The sequence below is a fragment of the Mauremys mutica genome, chromosome 4 (genome assembly GCF_020497125.1).
Source record: "Mauremys mutica isolate MM-2020 ecotype Southern chromosome 4, ASM2049712v1, whole genome shotgun sequence".
NCBI lineage: Eukaryota > Metazoa > Chordata > Testudines > Geoemydidae > Mauremys > Mauremys mutica.
In genome coordinates this window covers 158,184,805-158,205,147 of record NC_059075.1, presented here as the reverse complement: position 1 = coordinate 158,205,147, position 20,343 = coordinate 158,184,805, and the positions used below count along the sequence as shown (strand labels likewise).

The 20,343-nt window shown below is 54.1% G+C and overlaps 1 gene segment (V, D, J or C); it reads right to left on the bottom strand.

Moving 5' to 3' along the window:
* Positions 1 to 7,253: 7,253 nt before the first annotated feature.
* On the bottom strand, positions 7,254 to 20,234 carry LOC123369180. The segment is given in 4 exon segments: positions 7,254 to 7,380; positions 18,209 to 18,565; positions 19,054 to 19,428; positions 19,847 to 20,234. Coding segments are annotated over 4 exon segments (1,158 nt in total).
* Positions 20,235 to 20,343: the final 109 nt, after the last annotated feature.

The following is a 20,343-nucleotide window of genomic DNA, read 5'->3' as shown; positions in this document are numbered from 1 at the left end:
GAACAGACCTTGTTAGTTCCAGCTGATATCTCAGGTCATAAACTGGGGTTCTCTCATGACTGGCAACCTCCTTTGTCCTGTGTCACGGACTCTCAGATGGTGCCCACTCGTGGCCCCGTGCGGTCCGTGAGGGGGCCCCTTTCACTGCGACAGCCCTTCTCGGGGGTCCACCCTCTCTCGGGGTCAGGCCTCTCCACCTCCTGGAGCTGCACCACTCTGAGCCTCAGCACGTCTGTCTCTGCCGTGGGCCCCCCAGGGAGTCCCCTCGCTCTGGCCCCTGGGGCCTCCACTGCCCAGAGGGAATAATGCCCCCCTGTTCTCTAGACCAGAAAATATTCCCCAAAGCCCCTTCACCCCCTTTCCTGGGGAGGCTTGAGAATAAACCACCAACCAATCGCCTTAGCAACGTGAGCACAGACCAGCCCCTTTGTCTTCAGGACACTGAAATCAATCAGGTTCTTAAAAGAAGAACTTTATTTATAAAGAAAAAGTAAAAGAATCACACCTGCAAAATCAGGCTGGAAGGCAACTTTACAGGGTAAAGAAAAAGATTTAAAACACAGAGGACTCCCCTCTGGACTCAGCTTCACAGTTACAAAAACAGGAAATAAATCTACCTCTGTAGCATAGGAAAATTCACAAGCCAAAACTAAAGATAACCTAACGCATTTCCTTGCCCTACTTACAGTTTCTGTGGTTTTAGATGGAAGAGTCCAGGGATGTTTTCAGGAGATGTTGTACCTGCCTGGCTTCTCCCTCCGTCCAGAGAGGGAACAACAAACAAAACCTCCCCCCCCCCCAGATTTGAAAGTATCTTCTTTCCTCATTGGTCCTTCTGGTCAGGTGCCAACCAGGTTATTGACTGTTTAACCCCTTACGGGTGAGGCGATTCAGTTCAGCTGCCAAGGAGGGATTTGATGCCACTGCATACAGAGAGGTTGTTACCCTTCCCTCTATATTTATGACACACGCCATCGGCCGCCCCCGGCTCCCCCAGCAGGGCGGCAATGGCCACACGACCTCCCCTGGTGGGCAGCTGGCACAGCCCTGGCTACGCTGTCTGCTCGGAGCTGCCTGGAGAGGCACCTGCTGTCCCATCTGCCCCAGGTTCTTCCACCCGCTTGGCCCTGTCTGCATCATCTCCCCCGCGTGTGGCACTGGCCTCAGCATCGGGCGCTGGGCCCCCAGCTGGTGGGGCACTGACCACGGCATCTGGTGCCACTTTAGTCACTGGGGTGGTGCTGGTGACTCTGTCTCCTACCACACCGATTGCTGGCCTGGCACCGCCTGGGCCACCCTCTGCCAGTTCGCTGGTTGTGTCCTCGTCAGCTGCGTCGTCTCCCGCCTGGCCCTTGGCTGACACGTCGCTGGTTGTGTCCTCGTCGGCTGCATTGTCTCCCGCCCGCTCCTTTGCCGACGCGTCGCTGGCTGTGTCCTCGTCGGCTGCATTGTCTCCCGCCCGCTCCTTTGCCGACGCGTCGCTGGTTGTGTCCTCGTCAGCTGCGTTGTCTCCCACCCGCTCCTTTGCCGACGCGTCGCTGGTTGTGTCCTCGTCGGCTGCGTCATCTCCCGCCCGCTCCTTCGCCGACACGTCGCTGGTTGCGCCCCCCTTTGCTGGTGTGGGGCTGGCTGCGCCATCCCTGGCCTGTTCCCTTGCCGGTGTGGCTCGGGCCGTGTCATTCGGTGTCATCGTGATGTCTCTGCATGTGTCACCAACACCCCCCCCCCATACGCTACAGAGATCCCTTTGAGAGAGGAAGCAGGACTCGGTCCAGGCAGGAGGCCGAACTGCACCCACTGATTTCTACGGAGCAGTGGAGACTGTGGGGTATCCCCCTTCCCATCTCCCGTACTGCCCGGGGCTGGGAGTAGCTCCATAGGCTGTGACTCTTGCTGTTACACTGAGAAAGGGAGGTCACATTGGGGCCTTATCGAGTTTCTGAGGCCACTGAATCCGCCCAGAAGTGCAGGACCCACCAATACAGGCTCAGGACTTTGTCACAGCTTGCAGCACCCAGCGGGCACAGCTGGACACTGCAAGGTGGAGGTTCCCAGGGTTGTGTCTGGGAGCGGAGATACTGGCTAGTGTCATTCGGTTGCACAATCAAAGGAGCAGCTCACACGCCAGAGGCTGTGTGTGACCAGCCCAGGAGTGGGGGGTTCTCCCAGCGGAGCACGGTCGGGCTGGCTCCCAGAGCCAAGCATTGGAGTGGCCTCATAGATCACTGGTCCGGATAGCACCAGAGGGGAACGTCACAACTGGAAAGGAACAAAAAGACAAGTGAACACGGGCACAATCTGGAGAACACCCTCCAGAGACTGAGACGACCCTCAGGAAGTGGAGAGCTTCCCGCTGCCCCGGCACTTGGCACTTGGGCCCCTGCCTGTCCGTCTGAGCTAGTTTAGCCACCAGATGCACATGGTCAGAAACTATAAATAACGATTCTGTCTGAAAATCTATAAAGGTGAAAAATTGATTACGCCTAAATTGGGTGGATGTGTGCCTCAGTTTCCCACCTTACAGGGCACTCCAGCCCCCCACAGGCCCTGGGGGTGACCCAGGCTATGTCACTGTCACCTCAACCCCACCCAGACTCTGAGCTAACTCTGAGGACACGTAGCCCCCACTCCCCTGCCCCGCGTGACAATGGGACTGACGGTTTTTACCTGTCTGGTAGCTCTTCCCGCTACAGACCCGGCATGCACACAGCAACAGGAAAGTGACGAGGAGAAGGATCCCTGAGACAAGTGCGACTATGTCACCTGTCCACCCTGCGCCATGAGAGAGAAAGCGTCAGGCGGCGTTACCAGCACCAGAGCCAGGAGCAGCGGAACGGGAAGGGGAGGTGGGGTGGGGGACACGGCCTGTGCACTGTTTAACATGGCAGTAATTTTGGGGTGGGGGCCGTGCTGTCCCCCCACCCTGCAAGCCTCGGGCAGGAGCAGAGCGGAGCCGGCAGGGGGAGCTGATAAAGCTGCCTCACCTCAACGCGCAGCCCCTGTCAGCAGCGCCAGCCACTTCCTGCGGGCGGGGAGATAAAATTCCCCTTGACCCCACTAAAGATCCTACTGCCACTGGCCCTCTGTAGTGCTGAGGGCTCCAGCCCCCAGATACTGGCCCCCTACAGCCCTGAGGGCTCTGGCCCCACTGCACTGGCCCAGAGGGCTCCAGCATCTCCCCTCCTCCCCTCCAATTTTCTCTGCTCTTGTGCGTTCGGCCCCCTCTCTAGCTCTCTCTCCCGTCCCATGGACCCAGGAATCTCCCCTCTGGTGGGAGCTGGAGACTGGGGTGTGACGCGGGAAGAGTCTTCCCTGAGCAGTGACTGATCGGGGTGAGGGGGCCCCAAGAGAACCAGCCCCCAGCCAGACTCTTACATGGGATTATCAGGGGGAACTCCTCCCGCAGGGGCTGGGCCAGAGCCGCGTGGCTGACGTGGCAGGTTAAGATGCTGCCTCTGTCCCAGTCCATCGGGGCGAAGGTGTAGGTCAGGGTGAGGTTAAAGGTCCCGTCCGGGTTCCCCTCGGGGGTAGAATATGTGGGAGCAGCCTGTCTGCAGGGCAAGAAGCTCCCACGGCTTCACCTCCTGGGTCTCTGCTTGGAGCATTCAGCCTCCTCTGCCCCTCCGTGCACTTCCCCCAGCGAGTCCGCCCAGGCGGGGTCCATTCTGGGGGGCAGTGAGCCAGTGTTAACCCTCTATGGGTCCAGTCTGCTTGGTCTGTACCTGAGCCTGGGGCAGTGGGTCTGTATGTGGCCTCTTTGGCCACAGTGATAGCAGCCCAAGTCCCGTGGGTCCCCTCGAGCTGGGCGGTTGTCCCTGGCGCTGGCCGTTCCCCTTGGGTGGGGATTCCCCATATTCCCCCTTTGGGAGGTCCCAGGATGACTCTCTTTCTGCATCGCGACGGGCCTGTTCCTTTGGGGCTCCTCCTGCCACCCCTCGTCCGGCTCTTCACAAACTCATCGGCCAGCTGCCCTGCATGTCGCGGGTTCTCTGGCTTTTGGTCCCTTAACCACAGCCTCAGGTCGGATGGGCACCGCTCATACAGCTGCTCCAGCACCAGCAGTTTAACCAGGTCCCCCGGCGTCTGGGCCCCAGCTGCCCACTTGTGGCATTCCCCTGCGCCCGGTTGGCCAGTTCTAGATACCCGGGCGGGCAGGAGCCGCGCCCCCCCCATCCCCCCGCTGGACCCGGACCCGGGGGCTGGGCAGGCAGGAGCCGCACCCCCCCCCCCGGCTGGACCCGGACCCGGGGGCAGGGCCGCCCAGAGGATTCCGGGGGCCCGGGGTCTTCGGCGGCGGGGGGGCCCCTCCGTTCCAGGACCCGCCGCCGAAGTGCCCCGAAGACCCGCGGCGGGAGCCCCCCGCCGCCGAATTACCGCCAAAGCGGGACCGCCGCCGAAGTGCAGCCCGGTCTTCGGCGGTAATTCGGCAGCGGGGAGGCTCCCGCCGCAGGTCTTCAGGGCACTTCGGCGGCAGGTCCTGGAACGGAAGGGCCCCCCGCCGGCGAATTACCGCCGAAGACCGGGCTGCACGTCGGTGGCGGGTCCTGCTCCGTCTTCGGCGGTAATTTGCCGGCGGGGGGTCCTTCCGCCCTGGAGCGGAAGGACCCCCCGCCGGCGAAGACGGGAGCAGAAGAAGCTCCTGCGCCCGGCCCCGCAAGAGTTTTCCGCCCCCCCCCCCGGAGCGAGTGAGGGACCCCGCTCCAGGGGCCCCAAAAAACTCTGGTGGGGGCCCCCGTGGGGCTTGGGGCCTGGGGCAAATTGCCCCTCTCGCGCCCCCCTGGGCCGCCCTGCCCGGGGGCTGGGCAGGCAGGAGCCCCGCTGCCCGGCTGGACCTGGGGGCCGGGCAGGAGCCACTCCGCGCTGCCCGGCGAGGTCACAGCTGGACCCAGGAAGCAGGAGCCGCGCCGCCCAGCCCCCGGGTCCGGCCACGACCTCGCCGGGCGGCGCAGCACCTGGAGCCCTCCCCTCCCGCTGGCGCCCCCACTCCCCGCCCCAGCTCAAGCTCACCTGGTGGAAGCGCTGCTTTCTTCTCAGCCCTCCCAGGCTTCCCGCGCGAACAGCTGATTCGTGGGAAGCCTGGGAGGGGGAGGAGAAGCCAGGAACTTCTGAAGAGGAGGCGGAGTGAGGTGAGCTGGGGCTGGGGAAGGGTAGGGAGCTGCTAGAGTTTTAGTTAAATTTAAAAGCCCTTTTGGAACTAGTTGTCCCTCCAGGAACAACCGGTTCTAAAGGGGCTTCTAAATTTAACAACCAGTTCTCGCGAACCGGTGGGAACCGGCTGCAGCTCACCACGGCTGCTACATTACCCAATAACCACGCTGCTGCCAGCCCGTTAGTAGCTACTATCTGAAGGTTTATTCATAGAGAAGAGAAGACGACGAGCGTTACACATGGTTAATAGCTCATATGCCTACAACAGCGGCGTGTTCTTGGATCAGGCCTGTAGCAGGGATGGACTAGACGGCTGGCTTGTAAAGTCTCGTAACCAGCTTCCGAAAGACTGGATGGGCCTCAGTCCCCAGTTCAAATGACCCTTGTAGCTGTAAATCCACAGTCCGGAGAATCAGAGCAGGACACGAAGACCAATTGCAGATGTCTCAGGGTCTTTTCTAGCCTCTGCCAGGTGCTGGGAATTTTACCAGCCCACAGGCACAGTCTGTGGAAAATTACCGGCCCAAGATGGAGTCCAGGGTCACATGAGCACGTCACATGACCTTACCTGCCTTGCTGAGTCTCAGCGGCAGCCATTGCCCAGATTCTGGCTGATGCACCCGCAGGAAGGCTCACTCACCTGGCGGGACCAGCTCCCTCTAGGGTTAGGGGCATGTCCTTTAACGGGCCATCGAACTCGAACAGTCCAGTCACGGTGTGCTGTCTAGACTGGATGTAAACTGCCTGGGGGTTTTACCCCAGGAACAGACACAGGGGCTGAGGCCTTGTCTACACGCACATTTGACAGCGCTCTAACTTGCTGGCTCAGGGGTGAGAAATATCACTCCCCTGAGCACAGCAACTCTGAGTGTTTTAAAGCACTAGTGTAGACAGACTCCCGGCACTCGGAGCGACTCCCCTCGCAGCAGTGGGTTACCAGGAGCGCTGGGAGAGCTGTCTCACGCACAACCACACTCATGCACTCGCACATCAAAGTGCTGCCGCGGGAGTGCTCAGGGGGCAGCGCTTTGAACTCTCTCGTGTAGCCGTAGCCTGAGTCGACACAGCAGCTTAAAGCGCCTTAACGGGACAGTGTGGCCGCGCTCTCTGTAAACCACCTCCACGAGGGGCACGGGAACGCAGTTCCCAGCACTGGAGCCTGTCTACACTGGCACTTTACAGCGCTCAGACTTGCTGCACTGGGGGGGGGGGGAGTTTTCACACCCCTGGGCGAGAAAGTTTCGGCGCAGTAGCTTGCCAGTGTAGACAAACACAATGCTGATACGGGGTACAGTCAATATTGATAACTTCACATACAAAACTGATACAGGCATCTGTAGCCCAAGGCCCAGTGGGCTTCAACAGCAGCCCTGGGAACGACAAGTTGAGGACTACAAACTGCAGCATGCTGGGAGAACGGCCTGGTTCCTGCCGGGAGGCACCCGCTGCCCTCCCCGCCCGGGGTCTCTGCACTGACTGGGCTGGGAGCACGGAGCAGGCTGGCAGAGGAGGCTGCTGGACTGTGAGCCTGTTCTATGTTCTTTACAGAATAAAGCCTGTACCTGGTGGTTTGTCTGAGTGGGTCTGGTCTGAGGTGAACACACTGACACACAACGCAGAGCACACACAGGAGGCTCAGGCCCAGTCCCCTAAAGTTGTGTAAAAGGTCACAAACAGGCTTCCCCGATCTCGAACCACCTCATTCTGGGCCGGTGAACGGGGGCGGGGGGCTACACATATAAGCAGGATATCCACACTTAGCAATTCATAACTTTCCCAGTGACGCCGGACATGACGTGCTTGGTACAAGGTCTCTTGCAGTCAGGGCTGGCTCCAGGGGTTTTGCTGCCCCAAGCAGCCCCCCCCCCCCCCCAAAAAGCCGCGATCGCGATCTGCAGCAATTCAACGGGAGGTCCTTCGCTCCAAGCAGGAGTGAGGGACCCTCCGCCGAATTGCCAACGAATACCTGAAAGTGCTGCCCCGCTCCGGAGTTGCCGCCCCAAGCACCTGCTCGATAAGCTGGTGCCTGGAGCCGGCCCTGCTTGCAGTTGTAGCACAGTGGCAACACCAGTGCTGTGCACGGTCACACGCCGATCACACAGCATCACAAGGGGTCAGTTTGTTCTCTCCTCTCCCAGCAGTTTGCAGCTGGCTCTGTCTCCCCAGCACCGGCCGTGGCGTGAGTGCAGGACAGTCAAAAAACGGACGTGTCTCCATCGAGAGGGGGGCCACCTGGAGGGAGGAACAGAACGGGAATGAGGCCCATGCCTGGGGACCCTGTGAACACCCCAGGCTCAGCCCCACTAGCTAAACTCCCCACCCTGCCCAGGCCCTGCCAGCCACAGAACAGAGCCTGCTGGAGACGGGGAGAAGCCACCCCATGGCCTCACCCAGGTGGGTGCCGGGTTCTGGGGGGCCCGGAGCTCGCTGCCTGCCCCTGTAATCCCGGGACACACCGAGCTCAGACCTGGCTGTAACTGCCCCAGGCTGGGTATTGGGGAACCAGCCCCCCCGTTCCTGAGCTGTTCGTTAGCTCTTCCCTCCCCAGGCCAGAGAACCAGGCTGCCAGTGTGGTCAGGTTCTGGCCCCCCAAGCGCTGATGGTGAGGGGTGTGGAGAGTGGAGATATGTCCCACGCTGGCTGGTAAAGGGGAGAGTTTAACGTGTCTCTCCAGAGAACTGACTCCGGCACCGCTGGGAAAGGGGGCGGGTGGGGACTGTGGAAGCAGGGAAAGAATTAACAAGGATTTGAAGGGGATCTTAATGCATGTCAGTCAGTTAGCAAGAGTTAGCCCAGCTGTAACCCTAATGACGTGAGACTTCTAGAAGCAAGGATAGTGTGAGACATAGGGAAAGAACTGTGTACAAAGTTATTACGACCTTGTAACTGATAACCAAATATGCAGGCTGGCGTCTTTTAGGAGTGAGACAAATAAGATAGCAGAATGGCTTATGTATAAACAAAATGTAGTTGTTGCTCTCTATTGTCTGTATTATTGCTATTTATTGTCTGTAAAAGGTATAAAGGCTTGCTGTAATTGTTTACCAGTTGAGAGACCTGTCCGGGACTGGGGCGACCCTGTGTCCTATGGCACTCTCTCCCTCCATTGTAATTACTGGAGAAATAATAAAGTATTTGATTTTGCTGCACCCAAACGAAAAAGCGAGAACTGAGTTTTTCTCCGACAATTTGGGGGCTCGTCTGGGATGGCAACGCCCACGGACCCACAGACGGCTACTACGGATCATTCCCCTTCGAACCCCATGGCACCACATGAGAGGTATGAGACCTTTTGAAATCTCTATTGGGGTATCGGAGGAGGACTTTCCGTGAGGACGTCTGTCTCTGTTGGGCTCACGCCCTCTGAACTTATTGACTGTGCAGCAGGATCAGATGCAGAGTGGTATTGGGGAAAGGCCCCAACAAGGTTAGTTTATAGCAGTACTGGGAACTGCTGAGTTGGCCAAGGTAAATGCATAAGGTAAATGCATAAGGTAAATGCATAAGGTAATGCATTAGAATGCACCGGTGCTGAGGGGTTTTTACCGCCTCAAGAGGGGTTGTCATACCGCCTCATGGTATTGGTCCGGACCAGGTAAAGATGCATCGTGGTAAAAAAAAAAAAAAAAAAAAAACAGAGGTAAAGAAGAAAAAGAGGAAAAAAAGGAAAAAGAGGCCTTGGTGTGTGTGTGTGTGTACACCAGTGTGAGTGCTGTTACCGGAAGACGCCCAGAGTACCCTGTGAAGTGAAGGCTAGTGATCAGGACTACTCTAACGCAAGCCTGGTAACTAGTGGATCTTTAGGAGATCCGACCCACAGTGGGCTGACTCGGCCTGGCATCGTCCGGCGAGGAAGCTTCCTGGGTCTAGGAGTGTGTGAACCCATCTTCCCTCCCCCCCTTCCTTTCCGTGTGGGCTACTGACAGTCTGATCATCTCACTGGATGCTATCAGAGTAAGCGGTGCCATCTCCAAGAGACTAGCCGACTCTTTTTGCTGAAGGGAGGTGTAGGAGAGTCGTGGTCATCCTCGTTAGTCTCTCCTGTGTGAGTGCCCTGTAGGGAGAGATCCTTAGTTTCTGAGCCGCTAGTGCGGACAGGGCCCCCTCTCTGTGTGTGTAAGTGGAAAATGGGTAAGGGACAGTCTAAACATTCCACCTCATCCCCTAAGGGTACCCCAGCATAGTACATGTACGTACATTATGGTCCTAAAACCTGCAGGTATTTAGAGAATTGGAATCTTCACACTTGTGAAAATCCATCTAAACAGTGCCCATTAGAAGGTACCTTCAATCTAGATATGATCATATATCTCAGAGGAGCTTTTAATCACCAAAGAAAAGCCTCTGACACAGTGTGAGCAATTTGTCTAGGAATGGGTTAATTTGAAATTCAGCTTGTCCCAGAGATAAAGGGAAAGTTGCTCTACGTTCAAGGTCAAGAACCAGCACAGACTATGCTAAGTGCAAAGAAAAACTGCTTTCAGCCCCAGCTGGTTGTGGAAAAATAGAGACACAGGCAAACCAAAGGCAATACAAGTTACAGAATTGAAATTACATTTGCAAAGCTTAACTTTCCAGTGAGATCCAGCAGTGTGCTTCTGCGACCCTGTAGCTGGTGTGGCTTGGAAATTCCTGGAAAAGCCACAGGCAGCTAACCTGATGGTGGCCCGTACGGGGAATCTCTGAAAGAGACACCGCAGGAGACTCCAGGGTGTAAAAGAACAGCCATCCCAAGAGCAGAAGTATGTTGGAAATTCTGAACACGCTGTATACAGGATAATCTCCCGTCCACCTATTCCCCCTTCTCTGACCGTTATACACAGACGTGGCCAGTCTGGCCATGTGTGAGTATTAAGGTGGCTTAAGGCTTGGAGCATTCATATTTTTCCTGAGTGATGTGGGAGCATTCCCAACACTCTCCATTGTTGTTTTATTATTTTTAATGAAGCTTTAAAATTTGATTATATGGTGTGTTTTCTCTATCCTCCCCCACCGTCCTGCAGTGTCAGTCTGATCACCTGACATGAGGGATAAATTGGTAACAGGAATTTGTCACAGTTTGGTGAGCGATTGAGAATGTGGGAGCCCTGCAGAATTTACACCATCTATCTGTTTTACCCTTGTTCTTTTATGTTTGCTTTGTTTGGTATTGTTGGTGTTATATGTTAAGAATTGCATGATTAATGGTGAGCCCTAATAGAATAAGGAAACACTATCTGGTTTTGTTCTGTTTTGTTTAACCGGTTACTGTTGTTTTTCTGCTCTGTTCATTTGGGCGTTAGGTGTGTGGGCGGAACTGAACTTCTCGTTCCTAATTCCTCAGGGTGGAAGCCATGTGTGTGATGAAGCTCTGAGGTTGTATTGAGATCCTTCTGTCCCGCCCCCTGTAGCGGACAATGTAATAGAAGTAGAAAAATCTGGCTTAGACTGTAATTCTCTCTGCTTTCTGTGTAATTTTCTTTTCTGTTTAAGTGTCAGCAGACATGGGTGGGTCTCTGGGTAGACCCCCTAAAGGGGTTTGGATTATGTGTTAAGTAAATGGCCTTTACCCAATGGCCATGTATTTTTGCCCAGGTGGCAAGCCTTACTAGGGAGGACTTGGGTAGTCTTGTAAGTAGAAATGTTTTAGGGAAAAGACCAGAAGGGTGGGGGCTAGTTGAGAAGCCCACCCTCCTAGCGAAACTGGTAGTGGAACAAGCTAGTGCCCATGGAAGGGACGGTTCCGCGAGAAAAACAGGATCGGGCCCAGGCGGGCAGGCAACAGACAGAGAGATTGGAGAACAGGTTGGAAACTTTTGAACGTGTAGTGGAAGGAAAGAGTAAGTGAGTATAAGCATGGGGATTTCAAATACTCAGGAGGATATTTGGAATGGTGATTTGAATTGGTAAGTGGCTGTTGAAAGACAAAGCAAGTGATTTACAGGACAGTGAAAAGTTGACTCTGTAGTTGCTGGAAGGAACAGCAGTTGAACTTTGTAAAAATGCTAAAGAGAAAAGTTTTTGGTGTCTTTGACATGTTTGTAAATAAATTCAGGCAAAGAAATTATTAGATTGCAATCATTTGGCTATGAACAATTTTGTTAAATTAGTTAAAGAATGTATACAGTGCTATGTAATTAATATTGTATTAGGCTCTAAGGGCACTATAAGTGGTGATGTTTTCTTTCAGTGTTTCAAAGCAAAAGTTAAAAGTAAAAAGCAAGCCAGAAAGCATCTGTGTTAATGCAAATTATCTAACTGATAAGGAAGAAGCCGCTGTAACCTGGGCTGCCTATAAAACACATACAAGAAAATATGGGGTAATTCCCCTGTTTTGCCTAAAATCAACAAGAGTATTTGTATATTTTAAGTAATTGACTGCCCAGAAGGGATAGACCTCTGTTTTTGTCTTTCAGATAATAAAAGAAAACTAATGCCAGCTGAACAGCATTCAACGTACCATGCGTTTACTGACAGAGTAAAAATTATGTTTTGTGTTCTATGTTCTGTCTTGTGGTGTTTGTCTCGTGGCCAGAATTGTTGTGTTTAATATTTTCATGGGATGGTCTGATTTAAACTCTTGCGGAAGTGTTGGATTGAAATGTGGATACTTGTTTTGTTCGACTTAGAATACAAAGTGTTTGGATACATCAGAAAAATGTGATCTACTAAAGTCTAATACATTTTCTTGGGTGGGAGAAAGAAACTACATTGGCCAAATCTTTTAATTACAAATTGTTGTTAAAATTTGCATACTGACGGTCTTTGGAAGCAAAGACATGAGAAGTTAACCCACTCCCCATATTGTACGTGGGATCTTCTGGTTACCTCGGATTTCAGAGGGCTGGGGATGGTAGGAAGCTATTGCTGTTGTTAAATGTACCGCTCACAAGACCCCTCATGATGAAGTTACCCGTGGAAATGCTTTGGCAGACTCTGCAGCCAAAGCAGCGGCCCTTTCCGTACCTCAGGCTGAACATACTTGTGTCCTAATTGGGCAGCCTTCACTAGCCTCCCTTGAGGATCTGGCTAAGATCCAGGAGGCTGCATCAAGAACCGAGAAACACTCTTGGAGTGCTGCTGGATGCATTTTACATACTGATCATCTTTGGTGTGCGCTGGATGGTCACCTGGTGTCACCGGAGATGTTACTGCCCTATCTTGCTCGCATATACCATGGAATGGCACACGTGAGCAAAGGGGGGATGGTTGCTGCAGTTAACATAGATTGGTGTGCACCGAGTTTCCCTTCTGCAGCACATTCCTACTGTCAACACTGTGTGATTTGTCAACAGCACAACATTGGTAAAGCTGTTAAAGCTAAGCGGGCAGCCCACCCTCCTCCTTGGGGACCTTTTGTAAATATTCAGATTGATTTTATTCAAATGTCTAAATGTTGTGGTTATGAATATGTATTTGTTGTGTATTTGGTTGTCATGGTTTTTGCTGCTATGGCAACTGAGTTTGAGTATTATGGTCTGTAAATAAAATGGAGGTTTTGGTTAGCTGTCTGCTCTCTGGCCTCAAGTGATTGCTTCCTACTCCGGCTGCCCCAAGGATATAACAGTATTAGTTTTAGTTGATGTATTTACCAATTGGGTTGAAGCTTTTCCTTGCAGGAAAGCAGATGCCAGGACTGTTGTGAAACTTCTGCTTAAAGATTTTTATACATGTTTTGGCATCCCTGTGAGTATCAACAGTGATCGTGGAACTCATTTTACTGGACAGATTGTAAAGGAGTTATGTGCAGCTCACTGCCCTCACCACCCACAGTCTGCTGGGACAGTGGAACGCCAGAACCGGATTTTAAAGAATAAACTGGCCAAGATTTGTGCTGAGACAAACTTAAAGTGGCCAGATGCCCTTCCTTTGGCACTGATGAGTATGAGAGCCATTCCCAATCAAAAGACTGGACTCAGCCCTCATGAGATTTTGACAGGATGCCCAATGCGACTACCAGCTGCACCCCCACTAACCCCAGCTCAGATGGACATTCATTTGATGGATAACATAATGCTTAAGTATTGTCAGGCACTAATGAAATGTGTTAAGTCTTTTTATACACAGGTGAAGGCAGCATTACCGAAGGATCCTGTGCAACCTTGCCACTCGTTGGAACCAGGAGACTGGGTCTCCATAAAGATCCATCAACGAAAGACTGCCTTGGCTCCACGCTGGAAAGGCCCTTTCCAAGTCCTGTTGACTACCAACACCGTTGTGAAGTGCCACAGACTGACTGCTTGGACCCAGGATTCTCACTGCAAAAAGACCCCTCCACATCAGGAGAATTTTCCTACTAATGATTAGCCTATTCTTTCTTCTAGTTCTACTGTGCTTCTGGACAGCAGGAAAAAGGACAAGGTGACGTGCTCGTAACCTCTCCCTTGTCCACTGACAGATCTACTGTGCCTTTAAACTTTTCTAGAAAAAGCAAAACCATTACAGGGTGATGTACTGGGTAATCTTCCCTGTAGGATGCTGAACCACGACTGCTTCAGGAAAGAAGAAGAAACACTCACTCCACTGACATTGCCAAAGTCCAGGAATTCCTGACCAGAAAGGACATTGAGAACTGACTCTGGTGAAGAAGCAAAGAATTACACACTGGCAGGAAGAAAAAAAAATTTGTGGGACCCATGTTTGGGAATGTGGTATTGATTGGATTTTGGGGTTTATTCTACAGGCTGCACCCTGTGTTTTGGAGAAATCCTTCAGTATGTATTGCCCTCCCTAATTGGATTTTAAATGACATTGCCCTTATCCAGTTTTCAGATCACTTCTACATACCCAGATTGCTCACAAGGGACTGCCATTAGATTAGCACAACAAAAAGCCTGGGTTATTTCCTCTGGACAAAAAGGGAATTGACCAGATCCCTGTGGGCTGGGGCCAATAATGTAGTAGCCATTTGGGATATTCTTAAAAGCCAGGAACATGATACGAAATTGGGCCAACTAGAAAAGGCCACTAGCCTTATTTTTGAAGCTCAGCTATCTTAAGTACAGGCTGGAGTTGGTGAGTTACATGTCATTTCCGCCCTTAGTTCTATGACCCAGAAGTTACTGACAGAGATGGTATTGAATATCACTGAGGCTGGGAAGGCATTGCAGTGGGATCTAGACCAGACTTGGCCCACTGCCCTTACAGACACATCAGGAACCATCTGATCTATGGTCATGGAAACATACTTGGAAACTTTCTGGATGGAAATGTGGATGTTCACAGTGCTCCTTCCAAGCATTTGGACCAGTTAGGGGGGTGTGGGCTCCCACATACCGAATCCTGCCGGGTCCATGAGGAGGATGCATGTGGGACTGAATTATTTACCGAGTCATCTGGGAAATTAGACCACCTGGTATACCTAACTGATTTATAGACAGTACCCCTAGAATAACTCCTGACATTTTGGATAAGGATAGAGAGTCAATTGACATTTTGGCCGTTAGAACCACCACAGCTCAGTGTATCTATAAACTGAAGCCAGTGGAAGTTGTCACTGTTTATGACAATATTTGCTGAGAGGGTGGAGGTCAAGGAACTACCCTGACGGGACACCCATTTTTTCAAGCTAATGATAGCTGTGTGTATGTTAAAGCCACCACATTGCAAGATATACATATTAATCTTATGTATGATGTCTTGTGCTTTGTAATCAAAATTGTACAACAGCCCCATTATATTATTCCTATGGGAATGTTATTGTTTGTAGTGTTGTTAGTTAGCTTAGGATTATGTTATTGTTGTTGTTGTTGTAAAAAAACGTAATGATAGCAATACCTTTCATGTTCATGCTAATCATGCTTTGTCATTACATCCAATCAAAACCCCTACGGTTGAAACATCTGATGTAGAATCTGAAATCCACAAATTAATGCAAATAGAGATTTGAAAATATTTGTTGTACTAGAAGTACAAAAGGGGGGAGTGTGGAAGTAGGGAAAGAATTAACAAGGATTTGAAGGGGATTTTAATGCATGTCAGTCAGTTAGCAAGAGTTAGCCCAGCTGTAACCCTAATGACGTGAGACTTCTAGAAGCAAGGATAGTGTGAGACATAGGGAAAGAACTGTGTACAAAGTTATTACGACCTTGTAACTGATAACCAAATATGCAGGCTGGCGTCTTTTAGGAGTGAGACAAATAAGATAGCAGAATGGCTTATATATAAACAAAATGTAGTTGTTGCTCTCTATTGTCTGTATTATTGCTAGTTATTGTCTGTAACAAAAGTATAAAGGCTTGCTGTAATTGTTTACCAGTTGAGAGACCTGTCCAGGACTGGGGTGACCCTGTGTCCTATGGCACTCTCTCCCTCCATTGTAATTACTGGAGAAATAATAAAGTATTTGATTTTGCTGCACCCAAACGAAAAAGCGAGAACTGAGTTTTTCTCCGACAGGACAGACAGGGCTGAGCTCACACGAGACGCCCATGTCCCGGCTCTAGTATTAAATCCCACGCACTGAACGAGGAAGCACCAGGCCTGGGCCAGGAATCCCCCAGGGCTCATAATGTGCTTGTAACGGCCGAGCCCAGGGGAACCTGCTGACAGGTGACTCTAGCTCGGCTGTTCACGGTGACGAGGGGATCACCAGCTGCTCCTTAACTGCTGGGGAATCTTTCCCCCCTTGGGGTAATAGGGCCACCTCCCTGCCCTATCGACTGCCCCAGGCTGCTCTGGGCGATGCTGGCACACGCGGTATTTACGGCTGCACAGGGGTTTCATTCTACACCTTTGTTAGGGTTCCTGTGAGGTTTGGCCCCTGAGGTGACTCATGTAAGGTCTGGGCAGGGTCCCTGCAGCCCTTTGAGCTGGGGTAGAATGAACCAGAACAAACAAATCTCTGGCTTGGTGTGAAAAGCTCCCTGACGGAGCAGGGCTGCCGCCGAAGGTGCTGACAATCTCACCGCGCTCTGTGTTGAGCTGCGCACAGACTAGGGACCCGGAGAGCCGTGTGTACGGGGGGGGGGGGCAGGAGCTCACGGGGACAGCGTTGGGGTGTATCAGCAGGGAGGTGAGCGTCCCGTTTGCAGCTTGTCTGTACTGGCAGGGAGGTGAGCGTCCCGTTTGCAGGGTGTCTGTATCGGCAGGGAGGTGAGTGTCCCGTTTGCAGCTTGTCTGTACTGGCAGGGAGGTGAGCGTCCCGTTTGCAGGGTGTCTGTATCGGCAGGGAGGTGAGTGTCCCGTTTGCAGGGTGTCTGTACTGGCAGGGAGGTGAGCATCCCGTTTGCAGCTTGTCTGTATTGGCAGGGAGGTGAGCGTCCCGTTTGCAGTGTGTCCGTATCTGGCCAGGCACGTCCACACAGCAGCCGGGAGGGGTCGGTCCCAGCGGGGACAGACAGACGTGCTGGGGCCTAAAAACAGCCGCGTGAGCTCAGGCCAGTCACCGGAGTACGGCCCTGCCTGGCCCCTGGGGGCGCACTCGGCGCTAGCCTGGCTCCCACCCCCTTGCTGTGGCCACACGGCTATTGTCAGGCAGTAGCTGGAGCAGACTGAGTGCGTGTCTGTCGACCCGGGCTGGGCATGGCGCTTCCCAGCAGCTGGGCACAACCCTGCCAGGCCCCAAGACCCCCGCTGCGAGGTGCGAGTCTGTCACCGTTCCCGGACATGTGTTGTGGGAGCGTCAGGGGACGGCTCAGAGCTGCCCCAGAACTTGGCGCTTCCTGGCTTGCATGGTCCATGCTGGGGGCGGGTGGTGGTGGTGGTGGGGATCATGTGTAACCAGCCTTCCCGTCTTTTAAACAAATGTTAGAGTTCGTATGGACTTTTCTGTGCCTAACGCAGTCACCGAAGGGGGGAAGGGGTGGGTCGGAAGTGGTGCTGTGTGGGCATATGGAAGGTGCGGGAGATGCTGGAGGCAGACAGTGGGGGAGGCTGATGGTGCTGGGAGGGGGCCAGTGTGTCGGTCTTTACCCCCTAACTCCACCCAGTGGTGCCGGCCTTGTGCCGGTGAGGGGAGCCCATCCAGTGCTGTCTCTGGTCCCTACGCCTGCCACAGCCCCTCGGAGCAGACGAGCCCCCAGCACCGGAGCTGGGAGGGAGCGTCTCTGCCCCAGGCCCCCCCACCTGCTGCTGCTCCCCAGGCATGAGCTGGGGCTCATGGCACAGATGTCGCCTCACAATTTCCCGCCCAGTTTTCCAGCCAAGGAGCACCGGGGCGGGGGGGGAGTGAGGCCCTCTTCTGTGAGGGCAGCCTGGCTACTGCTGTATGGAAGCCATGGGAGAGGGTGGCCATCTTTGGTAGGGGCAGCCTCATTTTCATGTGGTCAGCCATCTTTCCTGAGGGCAGCCGGTAGATTCAGTGCCATTGGAACAACAGGGGACAGCAGCCATCTTTACTGTGGGCGGCCTGGCCTGTGGAAAAGGGGCCGTCTCTGCTGAGGTTTGAGTAGCTTCAACCCCAGGAGGTGGCGTCAGTCCCACGGCGCGGTGTGGGGAGCAGCAGCTCTCCCGGGCAAGGGCCAGTTGTGCCCTTAGAGCAAGGACTGGAAACAGCCATTAATCACTTTGCTTAATTACAGCTAAATGTCATCACCTGTCCCTTTGCCGCTAGTTCTCCATGGGGTTTAGTCATGGGAAGGAGACAGACCCGGCTGTTATTAGCAAACGGTGTCAACAAAGGTCAGAGACGTTAGGTAAACCCTTCTCAGAGGCGCCGTTCCCATTCCCGAACCAGATCCCAGATTTAGCTGAAATTCCCTAGACAATTCCTGCTTTGCCCTCAGACCCTGGGCTGTGAGTCTGGGGAGGACACACTGTTCCTCCTGCGAAATCATGAGGGGGAGTCCCTGCCTTAAGTGGGAAACTGAACCCAGTTTAACCAGAGGGGCTGCTGCACCCGCCCACCAATTCTCTGCAGACCTGACACCCTCTTTCCCCAGCGCTGGAGGAACCTGCAAGCAGCCAACGGGCAAGTCCCCAAACGATCCAGGAACCGCCCCACACGCTGGAAACCGGCCGGAGGAGGCTCAGCCCAAAGTGACGCTTCCTCTGGACGCTCCAAGAGCCTGAGAGCAGAGACCTCCTCAGTCACAACAACCCCAGCGTCACCGTGGCGCTGCCCGGCCCCGCTTGCTCGTACCTCGCAGCTCCAGCGGCCCTGTGGATTTTCCTTCAGGCTCCTGCAGGGTTTCATGTTCCACAGAACACCGGTACTCTGCCCCGTCGTCCTCGGGCAGCATGGGGGTGAAGTAGAGCTGGGACATCACGCTGTAGGATTTCCTGTCTGGCGCGGCTGTGGGGTCTGGGGTGACAATGTCGTGGGTGTCCGGCTTGTCTAAGCACCTGAACTCCGACTCTCCCCTTCCCCGTCGGTACCAGGTCACGCTCAGCTCCTTGGGGTAGAACCTGGATATGTAGCAGCTCAGTGTGACCTGCTCCCCGGGGGTCAGGACCTGCGGCCGGGAGATCTCGCGAAGAACTGGAGCTTGTGGTGGCTCTAGAATGTGTGGAAATTGCACGTCATAGCAACAGCACCTGAGGTCTGACACACGCCCCCCGTCACCATCTGGTCTGACCTGGCTCCGTGTCCTGACCAGCCTCTGCCAGGCCTTCCCCTCACCCAGCGAGAGCTCCCCTGAACGACCCCTGTGACACCCACAGCCTCAGGGGTGCTGGGGTTATCCAGGAAAGGGTCAGGAGTCAGTGTGGGGCCACAACTGCCCTGACGGTGGGGGTCAGTTGAGCTCACAACCCCTCTGCCTGTAGGCGTTACGCAAACCCACTTCCCTGCACACGCAAACGAGCCAGACTGCTCCAGTCACCAGCGAGCTCAGATGTGGCACCAGATGGTCAGAGGAGCCCAGGGCCACGTTCCCCAGTGCTCGGCACCAACATGCTGAGGTCTCCTGGGAATCTCGCCACTTACTCTGGTGCCTAAATGGGAGCTGAGCTGAGCAGTTTGGAAAAGGGGCCTTGGAAACTGACCTGCCACGTGCAGCTCCCCAGTGTGTCTCTCCAGGGGGATCTCTAGGGTGACGTGTCCCACCCGGCAGATGAACTCGGCCCCCTGGTCTCTCTGCACCGAGGGAGTGAAGCTGAGTCTCGTCTCCTGCTGGAAGCTTTTCCCGTCCTGTGTGTGGGGAGCTCCGGGCTCGATTCTGTACTCGGCAGAGTTTTCTAGAGGAACCAGGATGTCTCTCTTGCTGTATTCCTCAAATCGAGCGCTTGTGGTTGATCTCTGCGTTCTGAGCCAGGCCACACTCAGCGCCCCGGGGAAATGTCCCGTCATGCGGCAGCTCAGGGTGATTTCCTTCCCCGCCGTCACTGACTCGGGTTTGGAGATTTCTGACACGGCTGGGGCTGAGGAATGAAACATCCAGAGACAGTTACAGGCCCTGTAAGGGGGAGACGGGGCCTGGTGGGAGCTGATCCCCCCTCACTTCAGACAGGAGAGATCTGACCCCTTATTTCCCAGCACCATCTAGTATTGGTGCAGTACCCCCCAAGGAAACTGAGGCACACCCCATGTTAGCAGAAGACAGTAAAACTAGTAAAACTCCCATGCAACCTTACCAGGTTAATACTCCCTATTCTGTCACACCTGGTACCCCATAAAATCACCCCGTGTGTGACACTGTTACTCCCCGACCCATCGGCGTCTCCAGCCGGAAAGGGGGACGAGGAATATTAGCTCCCAAAGCTCCTTCACCCCTCAGGGACCCCGCGGGGGGCAGCGACTCCTGCTCATTTCCCGTCCGACCCCAGGGAGCCCCCTCACCTGTGTCCTCGGCTCTGATCTCTCTCTCGACTGGGGGCTCTTGGGGGCTTTGCTGAACGGACACTCGGACTCTGAGCCCCAGACGGTTCAGTTCCCGGCTGGGGATTCTCCAGACGCTGGTAGCACTGAACGTGAGATCCGGGTTCTGGCTGTAGTCGGTTGGTTCACACTTTTCCCAGCTTTTCCCATCCCAGCTCCACTGGATCCGGTGAATCCCCCTGGGGTAAAAGTTCTGGAGCTGGACGGCAAACGGCACCTGATCCCGGGGCTCCCAGTGCGGTAACACCTGGATCCTGGACACCTGCGGCCGGGCTGGGGGGGACAGCAGGAGCGTTGGTGACAGCAGGGGCTGGGGAGCTGAGGGATTTACCCCACACTGGGATCCCATAGCGGGAAATCTCTGCCCTGGTCACTGTGTAATTCACAAGCCTTTGTCCGTATGTTCCTCCTGCTTCCGACCCCCCTGGGGAACCAGAGACTGGGCAGCGGAGCGGGTG